The 12,320-nt window shown below is 33.3% G+C and overlaps 1 protein-coding gene across 1 annotated transcript in view; it reads left to right on the top strand.

The window, feature by feature from the left end:
• The window catches only part of LOC142356623 (regulator of nonsense transcripts 2-like), a 75,275-nt gene extending 70,975 nt beyond the window's left edge, over positions 1 to 4,300 (top strand). The window contains exon 20 of the mRNA XM_075408480.1: positions 3,884 to 4,300. Coding sequence (XP_075264595.1) covers positions 3,884 to 4,020 — 137 coding nt within the window. The 3' untranslated portion in view covers positions 4,021 to 4,300. The remainder of the gene's footprint in view (positions 1 to 3,883) is intronic.
• Positions 4,301 to 12,320: the final 8,020 nt, after the last annotated feature.

Raw genomic sequence — 12,320 nt, 5'->3', positions numbered from 1 at the left:
TTTCTTTAAGTTTTTTTACCGGAAGTACTATTCGTTCAGACGCTGTTTTGACCTAAAAGCGAAAGTGATAAAAATTGCCATGTGAACTAATTTTTTGTGAGCGAGAGAAGTTTTTTGATCATGCGCTGCGTTTAGTGAATGACCTTTTTGACTTTGAAAAGTAGTTTTTGACTGAATGGCACATAAAGATAACCGTTTTTAGCCGTTTTTTCGTCTAAGTGGCCCATTTTTTGCTTTTAATTGTTTTTTGTAGAAATGATTTTTATTCGATGCTATAATGAAATGTAGATCTTGGAAATCAATAGCACAGTGTTTTGCAGAACCTGAAAACGCGTTTCAAGTTCTAAATTGGCACATATTTCTTGATTTCTTAGTAAATTTTCGGCTTTTTTCCTATTAATTTCTTCATTTTTGGATCTTTTAGCCATCTTTTTGTCAAAAATCAGTTAATATGACTATTTCCCGTAGATAATTTATATACTTAATGCCTTGTTTACTTCGATGTAATTTTATTTTAAAAAATTGTTCATATGCTAATCCGATTTTGGTAGTTTTTTCCAATTTTTCTCAGTTTTTTGTCTGTATTTTGGTTTTAATTACTAGAAATAGTCTTTAATAGTCTTTTTGTGCAACATGAGAGTCTTTAGTTTTGTTTCAATAAGAACGTCTATAGTTTTTTAGCGTTAAATTTTTGAAAAACAGCTGAAATTTTTTTATAAATTCAGTCTTAAAAATTTTTTGACCTTTTTTTTGCAAAATGTATCAATGTTTCGTATGTTTGATTTCTGCTTTTTCTTTTTTTATTTGTTCAGGAGGATGGATCTTTGTTTCAGATGACTTGTTGTTTTTTCTATGTCTCGAATGCTTAAAAATGAAGCGGTGTTAGTTTTTCTTGTTTATTTTTTAATTTGATTTCTAGACTTTTAAACTTTGATTTGAACTTTCAAAAATCAAGATTTAGTCTTTGTTACGGTGTTCCTTGCATTGTGTCCATATTTTTCACATTCTAGCTTTTAGCACTCTAGCTCTGTCCCGGCACCTACATTTATACTGGTTATATTGATTTTTTCAGTTATTAAAAAATTTAATGATTTTGGCTTTTTCTTCATTTTGGATTTTCGTCATTCTTTGGTTGGCAAATGATTTCATTCAACATAAGGCAGTAGCGAGAGTTTGCTAGAAAGCCTTTTCCATTATTTCCGCTTATTAATTTTTCTTGTATTTTTTCCGGCCTTGGTATTGTTCTTAAACGATTTTTTGCCTTTAAATATTACTCTGTTGCTTTTCTATTATTATTTTAATTTTTGAATTAGTTTGAAATCATGTTGTCCAGCATATATACAACAACAAAAAGTGTGTTGTTTTTGTATTAATTGCAGTGATGAAAAATCTAACTGTAGCAGTTTTCTGATTCTTAACTTTGATCATTATTTTTAAAAAAAATTAACTTAGTTTTCAAGTTATTATTATTATCTGCCGTTTGCTTTCGCGATCTTTTTGAGATTAGAATCATGAATTAATTGAGGGCAATTGATAGCCCTGTCAGCTTTTCAGCCTACCAGTGTTTTGACTATCCTAATTATTTTGCACTTAACATTACCAAACGTTTTCAATAATAAATACTTTTGCGGCATTTTGTTTCTCTTGTTGACAGTGGTTTAAATTTCACCAATTTTTAAATCAGTCCGGGGGGGGGATGGGTGGGGAAGAGTTTATAGTTGGATAGAAAAATGTAATGGCTTCAGCTGCAATTAGGGTTTTTTCAAGTTTTTAGGCTTCGAGTCGCTTCCGGAGTTCTTCCGGCTATGTTTTTTGTTTCGTCGTCTGACGCTCTTTTTCGTTTTGCATTTGTTCACACAGCAAAGCTGAAAAGTCAAGTTTTCTGAATTACTTCTTCCTCTCACTAACGGCTTTTGCGCGCGTGACGTCCTTTCTCACTCTACCTAGCAGGTGTTTTTGCATGATTAGCTTTTGATCATACGTGACTTACCTCAATCAATAAAATGACTTTTGCAATTTAAAACTTAAGTTTAATTTGAATTAGTTTAAGGTCAAAGGAACTCATGGTGCGGCAAAAGTCCCTAATAGGAAGCTTCTGCGGAATGAATTTTAACAAGCGTTATTAATTTATCGCTGAATGTTTTTTGCATAGCTTTTTTGAGCGGCGTCTATAACTTTTTCAACTTATATCTGTATCTGTTTCTACCTCTATTCTATAGCACGCAGGTCTATTCTTTCGCAGCTATTCCGGCAATCTACTGGCTACGTTTTATAAATTTTTGTAATTTTGACGACACTAATTTTCAAAACTCTTTTCAGTTTAGCCAAATATCCTTTTTGTCGTTTTTGCTTTGTTCCTCATCGTTTGTCATCAAAGCTTCCGATATAGGTTTATGATTTGTGTTGCAAAGGATTCGTGACGAAAGTTTGTGATTTTTGTTGCCAGGCGTATTGCAAACTTCGTTGCTGTCCGAAAACTTCGGTGCTGTTGCTCTTTGTGCCTTATTGTTTTCGCGTGTAGCATCATAAGCTTTGTTAAAAATCAAAGGCCGTTTTTGTCTTAGAAATGTTAAAATGAAGGGATTTCAGTTTATTATTTTTCAGTTTTTGTTATTGTAAATCAGGACCTCTCAAGATGTTTTTTAATACGCGTTCTTCTCGATATGTGTTTTATTTGCTTCATCACGCGGCAAGAAATGAAAATCATTCTTCGGTAAAATTTACCGCACAGCAGTTGGATTTGTGCACGTGAGGTCAAGTGTTAATATTTTATACATGGCTTTTTTGTAAATTGTGTATTAAGTTTTTTAAACTTTCATGAATTACCTCACTCAGTAAAAAACGACGCCTGCTGCAACTTTTAAAATCTAAAATCAAAAATTAAGTTTTTGTCAACTTGTAATTTAGTTTCATTTATGCCTGTTGGTATATGAATTCTATCGAAGCATAATTGAATCTTTTAAGTGGTTTCAACTGCTGTGTGTATGTAGGTTCATTTGTTTTGTTGACAATCTAAGGTTGCTAATTCTGTATTATGTTAGTATTCAAGTTGTTAATCAATTTTGAATTGGATAGAAGTTGAATTCAGACTCGCATTTTTATTGTTTGTCAAAGTTAGGTGTTTAAAACTTGAAAAAAATATTTTCTGCTTGAAAAATTGTTAGCTTGATTTCTTTTTGTTCATCAAATGCTTTGCCCATTTTAATTGTCCATGCTAGTGAAATGAAAAAAGATCCTCCTTGTATACACGTCTCTCCATATATGAGACTCCAGCAGTTATTTTCGAGAATCTAATACTCTACATTTGCCAACAATTAAGCTGAAAATGTGTGTGACAGGTGTCGAAACATTGTGTGCAAACGCACATTATCGGGCCTCTTTTTCAAATAATTAGTTCTTGAATAAAACGCTATTGTTTTGATAATTATCTGAAAAGTTTTCTGATTGAGTCTACATAATTGGAGTTATTATCAGGTGCTAAAAATTAAGGATGACGTTTTGGGGGAAGGAAGAATACAAACTCCAATTTTTGCGGCTTTAACTAAAAACCTTTGTTTTTTGGATCGAAAAACTTTAAAATCATTGCCTCTATATGTATGCAATTTTATTAATAACGCGCAGCAAAATTATTGGTTGCCTGTTCTCCATTTCCTATCTCAAGGCTTTTAACCTACTTTTGAAAACCTCTTTTATGAAAGCTCAGCGGCATATTTTTAATTATATACATTTAAGCGGCCGGTTCTGGATCCGTCCAGTAATGTTCCATCAAGTTCTTTTCTGAACGCTTGGATCGATGTTTGTCCAAATGTATTTTTGTTTTTCCTATTCCAGGACAATTGGTTTATAATTGAACTACTAAAATACTTCGATTTTAATTCTTTAGAAATGGTGTCAAGTATCCAGAGAGCTCTCGGAGATAACTCTGGTGGAGCCAAATATGATAAGAAGACAGCAGTGATGGTCCAGGGATACCAGCACACTAAGGGAGTTCCAAATGTCACGCACCTGTTCCAAAAATAGAATGAATGCACTGGCTTCACAAAACGGAGAAGTCCGCTGTAAGTGAGCAGGTCCAGGTGCAACCTGGTGCTGCGGGTCAAGAACTAGACATTCCAACGACGTAGACTGAAATGAAAACGTACAGTATCATCCATGGAAGCATAGCAGTTGAACTGAAAATATTCTTGATTTGAAACTGTTCGACATACTAAACTCGTATTTGGGGATCAATAAAGTTAACACGTGTTAAATTTCTTTTTAAAAACTATGTTTATCTTTTGGAAATACATTATTAATGCTTTCACAACGTTAAGGGATTAGATTCCATGGTCTTAAGGCTCCAGGAGTAGGTTGAATATTTCTTAGCATCTGATGTCAGCAGGAAATAAATTTTAGTTATTAATAGCCGCCCTCATCTCAGCAGGCTATTATAGCGCTCCTAATTTTTTTTACAATTCAAAGAATTTGAATTGTATTGGGGCGCTGTTTTTTTTAAGGTGTGTTCACACATTTTTCAATGACTTTGATCTTTCAAAACGGGATAAACAGGTAAAGCCCAGCGGGCATTAAGTTTCATTAGAGGCCCAAAGTGAGTTTCAGTAGTCCTTCAAGTACTTAGAGTGGTGCAGCTGCTGGGATGGCCTTAATTAAAGGTTAAAAGGCCATTTTTAAGAGTTTTTGGGCTCAAAATGTTGCAATTTTTCAAGTTTTTTGTGATTTTTGTTTTAATCTTACGTTGAAGTTTTTGAAGAATGATGAAGGCCTTTTGCGAGACGAAATAACTTTTTATGACCATTTTATGAGTTATATGTTTTGGTACTACAAATACAAACATGCAAAATGATACTAATTTTTGCAATTTTTTTCAATTTTTTTGGAAATTTGTCATTTTTTGAGTTTTCCAGCTTCAGGGACCAGGAAATGTCATTTGTGGCTTGACAATAGAGCACTGCATGATTTGTAGTAATAGTGGATTGGTTTTCAACATTTTAATGTCTCGAAAATTGGCATTTTTTAATATAAAATTTGCAATTTTTTCAAGTTTTCCTAAAATTTTTGTCAATTTTTGATATTTGTCCCTTCTCAAAACCAGAAAACCTATTCCACGGTCTGATAACAAGTTACTGCATGGTTGTTGGCTTCAGTGGATTTGTTATCGACAATTTAGCTTTTCGATTTTTAGAAATTTTTTGATAAAATTTGCAATTTTTTTCAAGTTTTTTCAAAACAGTTATATATTCAGTTTTTCTTGCCTCAGTAGCCAGCTAACCTCATCCAGGGTATGATAATATGTTTTTATAGCTGCTATGGGGGCAATTGAGTGGTTTTCAACATTTTAATAAAACGAGGTTCTAACTTTTGAAATTTGAATTTTCAAAAAGTTATTGCCTATCAATCTTTGAGCCAATTATTTTTTTAATGCTTGGAATTGGGTTAATGGATAGCCTCTAGAGACACAAAAATGATTCTGAAGATATTAATATAACAATTTTCAGCAAAATTTTAATAAATTTTTCAATTGATTTCATTTTTTGGTCATTTTTGAGTTAACCGATCTTCAAGGGCCAATGAATTTTTTCAGGTCATGCAGATATAATACTGAACTGATTTCAAAAACAAAATATTGTCTTGAAAATATATTTGAAACATGTATTTTTGAAGGGATGAACTTTTACCTAAGGGAAAAAAGCTTCAAGAGTTTTAGTAATGAGTTTATTTTTATTTAGTTTGTTTGGTTGTTTGTTTCTCAACTTTGAGATGATTTTGTTTGTTTTGGCTGGCTTTGTTCAATTGATCTGCTGGTCAGGTAGAGTACTTTTTAGTTTTTCATTCAATTCTTTGAATTGTATTTCAGGACTTGTCCTGCTTTGTTTTTTTACTTCGGCGAACTTTTTTTCGCTTTACCCATTTTGCCGCTTTTTCAACATTTTGCGTGAAATCTTTTTGACTTCTCTAGGCTAGTTTCACTCTTCTGTCATTCTGCAAGTCTTTTTAAACAGCAGCTGGTCAGCAAAGTAATTCAAAATGAAGAGAGTCAGTATAAAAAAATCAAAGTCAGAAATAGAAACGGGATAAACCCATAAAGCCCATTTTTAGATGCCCGGTACTTGAGCTTTGTTCTCATAAGTTTTAGTTACTATCTATAATGCTCATTGGAATTGATACTAGACCCTGTAGCCTCTCACTGAGAGACAGGAGTATTTTCAATACGAAATGACATCAAAATAAATCGCATTTAAAATGTTTTTATACAAAATTCAATTGTTTTTGATATTTTCTTTTCTTTCAATCCCAATAGAGTTATGGGAATCAACAGCGGCTATTTTCCGTCAATCTGCCGGGCATGTTTGTTCTAGCACGTAGCTTGAAAAAATTATCAATTGCTCTCAAAGGGAAGCAATTATTTTAAACGTTTCTCTTTTATGCAAAATGTTCGCTTGATCATTTTGCTTTTGTTCTAGAATATTCGTTGACTTCTAAAGTGACTTCACATTTTTCTTCTTAAGTTTTGTGATCTCTATTGCTCTCACCCCGAAGTAATGTTTGTTGCTAAAGAAAAAGTGATTGTAGCACAGGAAATAACAAGGGCCTGATAGCCAAATGCTTCACCTTGGCTGAATTAAGTTGCCTCGCCTGTCGTTCGGCAGCGATTTGTCCAGCGTAAGATCTAACTTTGATAATTGTAATCTCATGCATTTATTTGTTTTCTGGAATCGCATGATTGAGATTTCATCTTGACCGAGAATTAGTGATTGACTGACGACTGGACGACGTTTTTAACAAGCTACTATTGGTATTCTCTTGGTTTTTACAATTGAAAGAATTTGAATTGTATTGCTCCGCTTAAAATATCCCTGCACACATTTTTAATGATTTTTTAATCCAAATTGAAGTAATGAATTTGGTCTTGCCGAAACAGGAATTTGAGCGAGAAAGTGAGTGGTTTTACGGCGTAAAATTTTCAATTTAATTTCAAATTTCTCTTTAAAAGAGCTTATTCCGGGGATTGGAACGTGGAAAGATTTTTGAATTAATGTGATATTTATATTTTCCTTAGAAATTTCTTTACTTTTTTTAATTGACGCTGACTCACGCGACTTTTGTTTAAGCGCTGTATTTTTATAATTCAAAGAATTTAAGTTATTTAGGGTGCTCATGTTTTCATTATATGTTATCAGCTTTTGATAATTTCTAACTCGATTGTGTGATTTTGATTAAACCAAAACCAGAAATGGATGAAAAATAAGTGATTTTGCGGCTTGACACGGGTTAAATTTTAAAGTAGAGTGAAAAACGTTGTTTGAAAGTTCTTGGTTGTGGAGTGGGTTGGATTTTTTGCACTCATAAAAATCATCTAGGCTACAGCCGCCCTCTGAATTAAATTGCCCCCTTGTCGTTCGGAAGCCATTTATCCAACATATGCTTTTGTTGTATACTTCTTCCTCGTGGTTTTCAACGTCTATTCATAATCATTTCATTTATGGTCGTTTCTAGTTTGAGCAGTGAAAATTTTTGAATCGCAGTGAAGGAGTTTGCTTGCTATGGTTCTTGAAAAATGCTTTACATTTTCGCGTTTGTATAGAAGTTGTAATTTTCACGTTTTTCTAATTTTGCTCACTGTTTCGAAGTAAACAAATTTATTCAACAATTTTACGCCTTTCAGTGAATACCTTGAAGGCACGAAGAGCAAAAGCAGAAGATGAGATTAACCAATAGAGAGCAGTTACTACAACTTACGGCAATAAGTTAGTCTTAAGCTTCCAAATATTCTGGTAAGCATTGAGCTTCCAAATGAGAGGCTGGTTGCAACATACCACTCAGCATACATGAATATACTAATGAAACTCTTTCCGCTTTAATAAATGTTTGTTATGTCTATGGGGTCCTGGAAAGGTCATTGATTGAACATAAAGCAGCATTGTTTTCCGGGAATTTGTATTTGAGAACAGATTAAATCAGGTTTCAAAAAACGTGATTTTATTTTTTTCTGTCCGTTTCTCAAGGCATATAACGTTTCTGCTTTGCCTATTTTTTGTGCTACTTTTTTGTACAGGAGTTGACTGTCTCGCACTGTGTTTTGCGATTTTTTTGAAATATCATTTTGGGGCTAATGTTCTGGTAAAATGTTAAGATTTTGGTCTTTTTAATTTGCCACCATTTTATGTTACAAAATGGTAATGTTTATTGAGAAATAAGTTTATTAAATGCTCTCGAAGAGAAGCAATCTTTCTAAATGTGTGTCTTTTATATTAAAATTTTTTCGCTTGACCCCTTTTTGACTTCTCGATTGACTTTTACGCCTTTGACTATCTGCCGTTTGCGTGATCTAAAGTTCTCTTGCATTCACAATTTAAGCAGCTGAACTCAATTGGTGGCAATTTAATACCTTCTTTTAAATGATAATTTCGCCAAAACGGTGACATTTTTTTCACTTCAAATTAAAAGTGGTATAAATTAATCTGTAATGAGGTTATTTGAAGTCCCCGCGTGAATTTCTTAGTCGCATTCAGGCTACCCCCACCAACTGAAGCAGACTGCGATTGATTAGAGCTCTCACTAGTTGTTCCGACGTTAGTGGGTTATGCTTAATAGCCGTCGTCAATCTGATTGGCAATTATTTAAGCACTCTTCTTTCTTAACAACTCAAAGATTTGAATTGTACTAGGGCGCTGTCTTTTTACTTAAGATCTGTTCACCTTTTCATGATATTTGAAGTCAATTTGCACAAGTTGACAAAAATATAACTAATGTAGAAGAAAAATTAGTGTGAGCGAATGGTATTCTTATTCTCTACTACTAGCGAGGGCCTGTTTTTCATAGGTGCTCCTGATTAAGAATCTAAAACAAATGAGCAAGTAGTGTTTTAATTGAAAGAAAAAATTTGCTTTTTTAAAAACCTGTTATGAAGAGAAGTCACTTGAGGAAACTTGCATGTTTGAGAGGTCAATTTTCTGCTCAAAAAAAGTAACTTGAATTTAATTTCTGTTTTTTGCTTTTTTAAATTGTTTCTAATGTTTGCTCAGACAAACATTTAATTGAGTTTACACATCAGATTGAGAAATCTCCATTTTTCTGTGTTTGCCCAGTTCACTTTATTCTTAGAAGCTTCAACAAAATGAATTTTAAATTGTTTTACGTACTGAATTACATAATGTAATGAATACGGTCAAAGACAAAAGTTTAAAATCGAAAGAAACGGGATAATCATAGGAAGACCGGTCATTAAGTCATAGTACCTTAGGTTATCATAGTTCATTAAAGCGATTGCTAGATTGCATTAATGTTAGGCTTATTAGTGTTCAGTTTGAAACATGCATTAAGTGTAATTTTAGAATCTAACCGAGTATGCACAATTTGCACACCAAATAAAAAAATTTTTTGAACTTAGAAAAATTATGTTACTTTCTATCTCTTATTTGTTTTCTTTTTCTGTTTCAATCCCGTTGTGTGTCAAGTGGGTCAACGGTTGCTACTCTCCCTGCTATGTTTTCATTAGCCTGCTATGTTTTCCTGCTATGTTTTTGGAATTTGCCTGCTATGTTTTCATTGTCAGCCGCCACCAGTCTGGTTTTCCGCTGTCATTTAACAACTCGGAGAGACGTTATGTTGATGTCTATTTTAATTATTCGAGTGGTTGTGAAACTCAACTCTAAAATACCATTTTGAACGTGAAAAGCTGATTATCTTTTCTTGTTAAGCGGCGCGGTGGTGGTTTTGGTGCTGATGGTGATTTTTCAAAATCCGACCGACCAAAAAAGTTTACTCAGGTGTGGCGTGTTGAAAGCAGGGTACTGTTATTTTGGTTTTTTACTTAGTTTAAAGAAGACTTGTGCTTTTACTTAATACTCTGTTTTTTTCCTAGCTAATTGTGCGTGACAAATTAAATATTTGACGATAGATGGGCTGTTTATTCATTTTTGACAGTGTCAAGTATTTTCCATCATCTTGCTTTTTTATCATTTGTTTATGCATTTCTATTATTCTGCATTGCTTTGATTGATTGATTGGAATTTTTTTAGGAGTATTTTATTTTCAGATTTTTTCCTTTGTGAAAATGTTTTTCTAAAAAGTTATACGGATTTTGCTGCTAGAAGCATTTTTATGCTGTTAACTGCCAGCAAACAAAATTTGAAGCGGTTGTTGTAAAAAATGGTCTTTTTAATCGAAAGTTTTCACCGTTGACCGTTTAGATTTACAAGTTATTTTCCCCCTTCTGACTTTTTCGTTTTGCGTGATTTACCTTCCTCTCTCATACGCAAGCGTCGGCAGCTGAAAAGAAATGGCGACCGTTCACTACTAAAAGTTAACTGAAAAAATGTGATATTTACTTTAAATTTATTAATGGTTATAGTGATGTATAATAACTTCTAATTACGTGATTTGAAGCCCCATTCTTTACTCCCTCCCACCCCAAACTTCTGACTGAAATGGGCTTTAATATATTGTTCTCACTAGTCGTTCGAAAACAATTCTTTCGCCCTTAGTTGGTTATGTTTTTTTAATGCTTTGGTTTATTGAGCTTCTTTTTTTGGCGCGCTAATTACCCTCTGGACAAATTACCCGTCACTCTTAAACCATTTTACCCCCCTTGGCAGCCCAACTCTTACATCATTTTACCCCCTCTGAACAAATTACCATTAGGAGTTGACTAAAATCTGAGCTGCAACTTGAAAAAATGCGATCGAAAAAGTATTATGTTGCTAATATGTACTCAAAAAATATGCAAAGTTTACATAAGTTTAAGTTGCAATTTTAAAGAAAAACAAAAAGTGTTCAAATAAAATATAATAATTTTTTTGATAGACACTCCTCAATAAGTTTTCCCTGTTTCAATGAGACCTTTCAATAAATATATCTCATGAGAGTATTACTCGTGATAGGGAGGAGGAGTCAAGGAATACTGAAGTGAGATGAGATTTGAAGAATCGGACATAACAAAGAATTTTTGTCACTTCAACAAGTTAATATAATGACATACATAGAGACCCTCAGTCTACACGTCATTTCGATCCAGTTTCTGAAATCGAAATGTCATGCAAATTTGGCGGTCAAACCAAAATAAAATGTGCAGCACACAAAATACGCATCAGAGCAGGACAAATAAAATTGCGATGAACTGCGTTTGAGAGCAATTAAAAACCCATATTCCGTAAGTATCCACTATTGTGCATCTTGTTCACAAAAATCATGCCTGATTGGCAATTACCCTTCGAGTCAAAAAAGACAGGCACCATAGTACAATTCCAATTTATCAAATTGTATGAATTGATTTAGAAAACTGTCCGCATATTTGTTTTATAAGAAGACTAAACCAACATAATCCGAATTCTTTAAAAAGTAAAAAATTGGGAAAACCACAACAAATTTCAGTTCGCGTCTTTGTTTCTTGCAAAAAACATAACCAGCGCAATCTGAATTCCTTATATTGTAAAAAATGGTAAGGCAAAAACGATCTTAACTTAAAACTGATACACACTCCGCAAACTGCTGGAAATTGCTGGAATAGCTGAAATAAATTGCCGGAATTTTTTTGTTTATGCCCCCAGATCAGGGTGTGCATGTTACTCAAGCCCCGCTGTACGTGTCATAACTTGCATTATGATCAAGTATGTAATAGCACTTGCTCAATTTTTGGGGTTCATAGGCACTGGGTGATCAACAAAAATTTTAAAAGTTTCGTTTCCTTAGAAAAAGGTGCTAAAATTGCCTGCTACCTCGATTGGATTTACTACTTAAAAACGCTCTTTTTCACTAATGAGATGATAGATATCAATACTAATTTGACCTTGAAATTGAGACTAGTAAGAACAAAGTTCCAAAAAACCCGTTAGCTAAAATGGCTCTTGAGGGTTTATACCGTTCCTATTTTTGTGTTCTTCGATGCACATTGATCATTTTTGGTCGATGTGTTCCGACAAAAAAATCTCACAATTTTGCAAAAAAACTTCATAAAACATAGCGTTTAAATTTTAGATATTTGATTTACACTGTTTTTTAAATTCTGCATCTGAATTTCAGTTTACATTATGGATGTATTTGAACAAATTGTAATGTTTCTAATATCTACAAAATAACCCAATCACAAACTTGAAAGGTAAAAATTTTAGTCCTACTATCGACCTCAATTTTTTAAAAATGCTTTTTTTGCAACCACAAACATTTCGTTCCAATATTATCAAAGATGTCGTTTCAAAAATATGTCACATCCTATCAAATGTTATAGCACTGTAACGGCTGCTCTCCTATCGAAGTCAAGGAAAACTTTGCACCGCCCAGTTCGTTTCAGCGTTTTCAAATCTGTCCGTATTTTGTGTTTTTGC

This window comes from Convolutriloba macropyga, chromosome 2 (assembly GCF_964194025.1).
Source record: "Convolutriloba macropyga chromosome 2, txConMacr16.3, whole genome shotgun sequence".
In the NCBI taxonomy this organism is placed as follows: domain Eukaryota; kingdom Metazoa; phylum Xenacoelomorpha; order Acoela; family Convolutidae; genus Convolutriloba; species Convolutriloba macropyga.
Note: the sequence above shows the minus strand (reverse complement) of the source record. Positions and strands in the feature narration are given on the sequence as shown.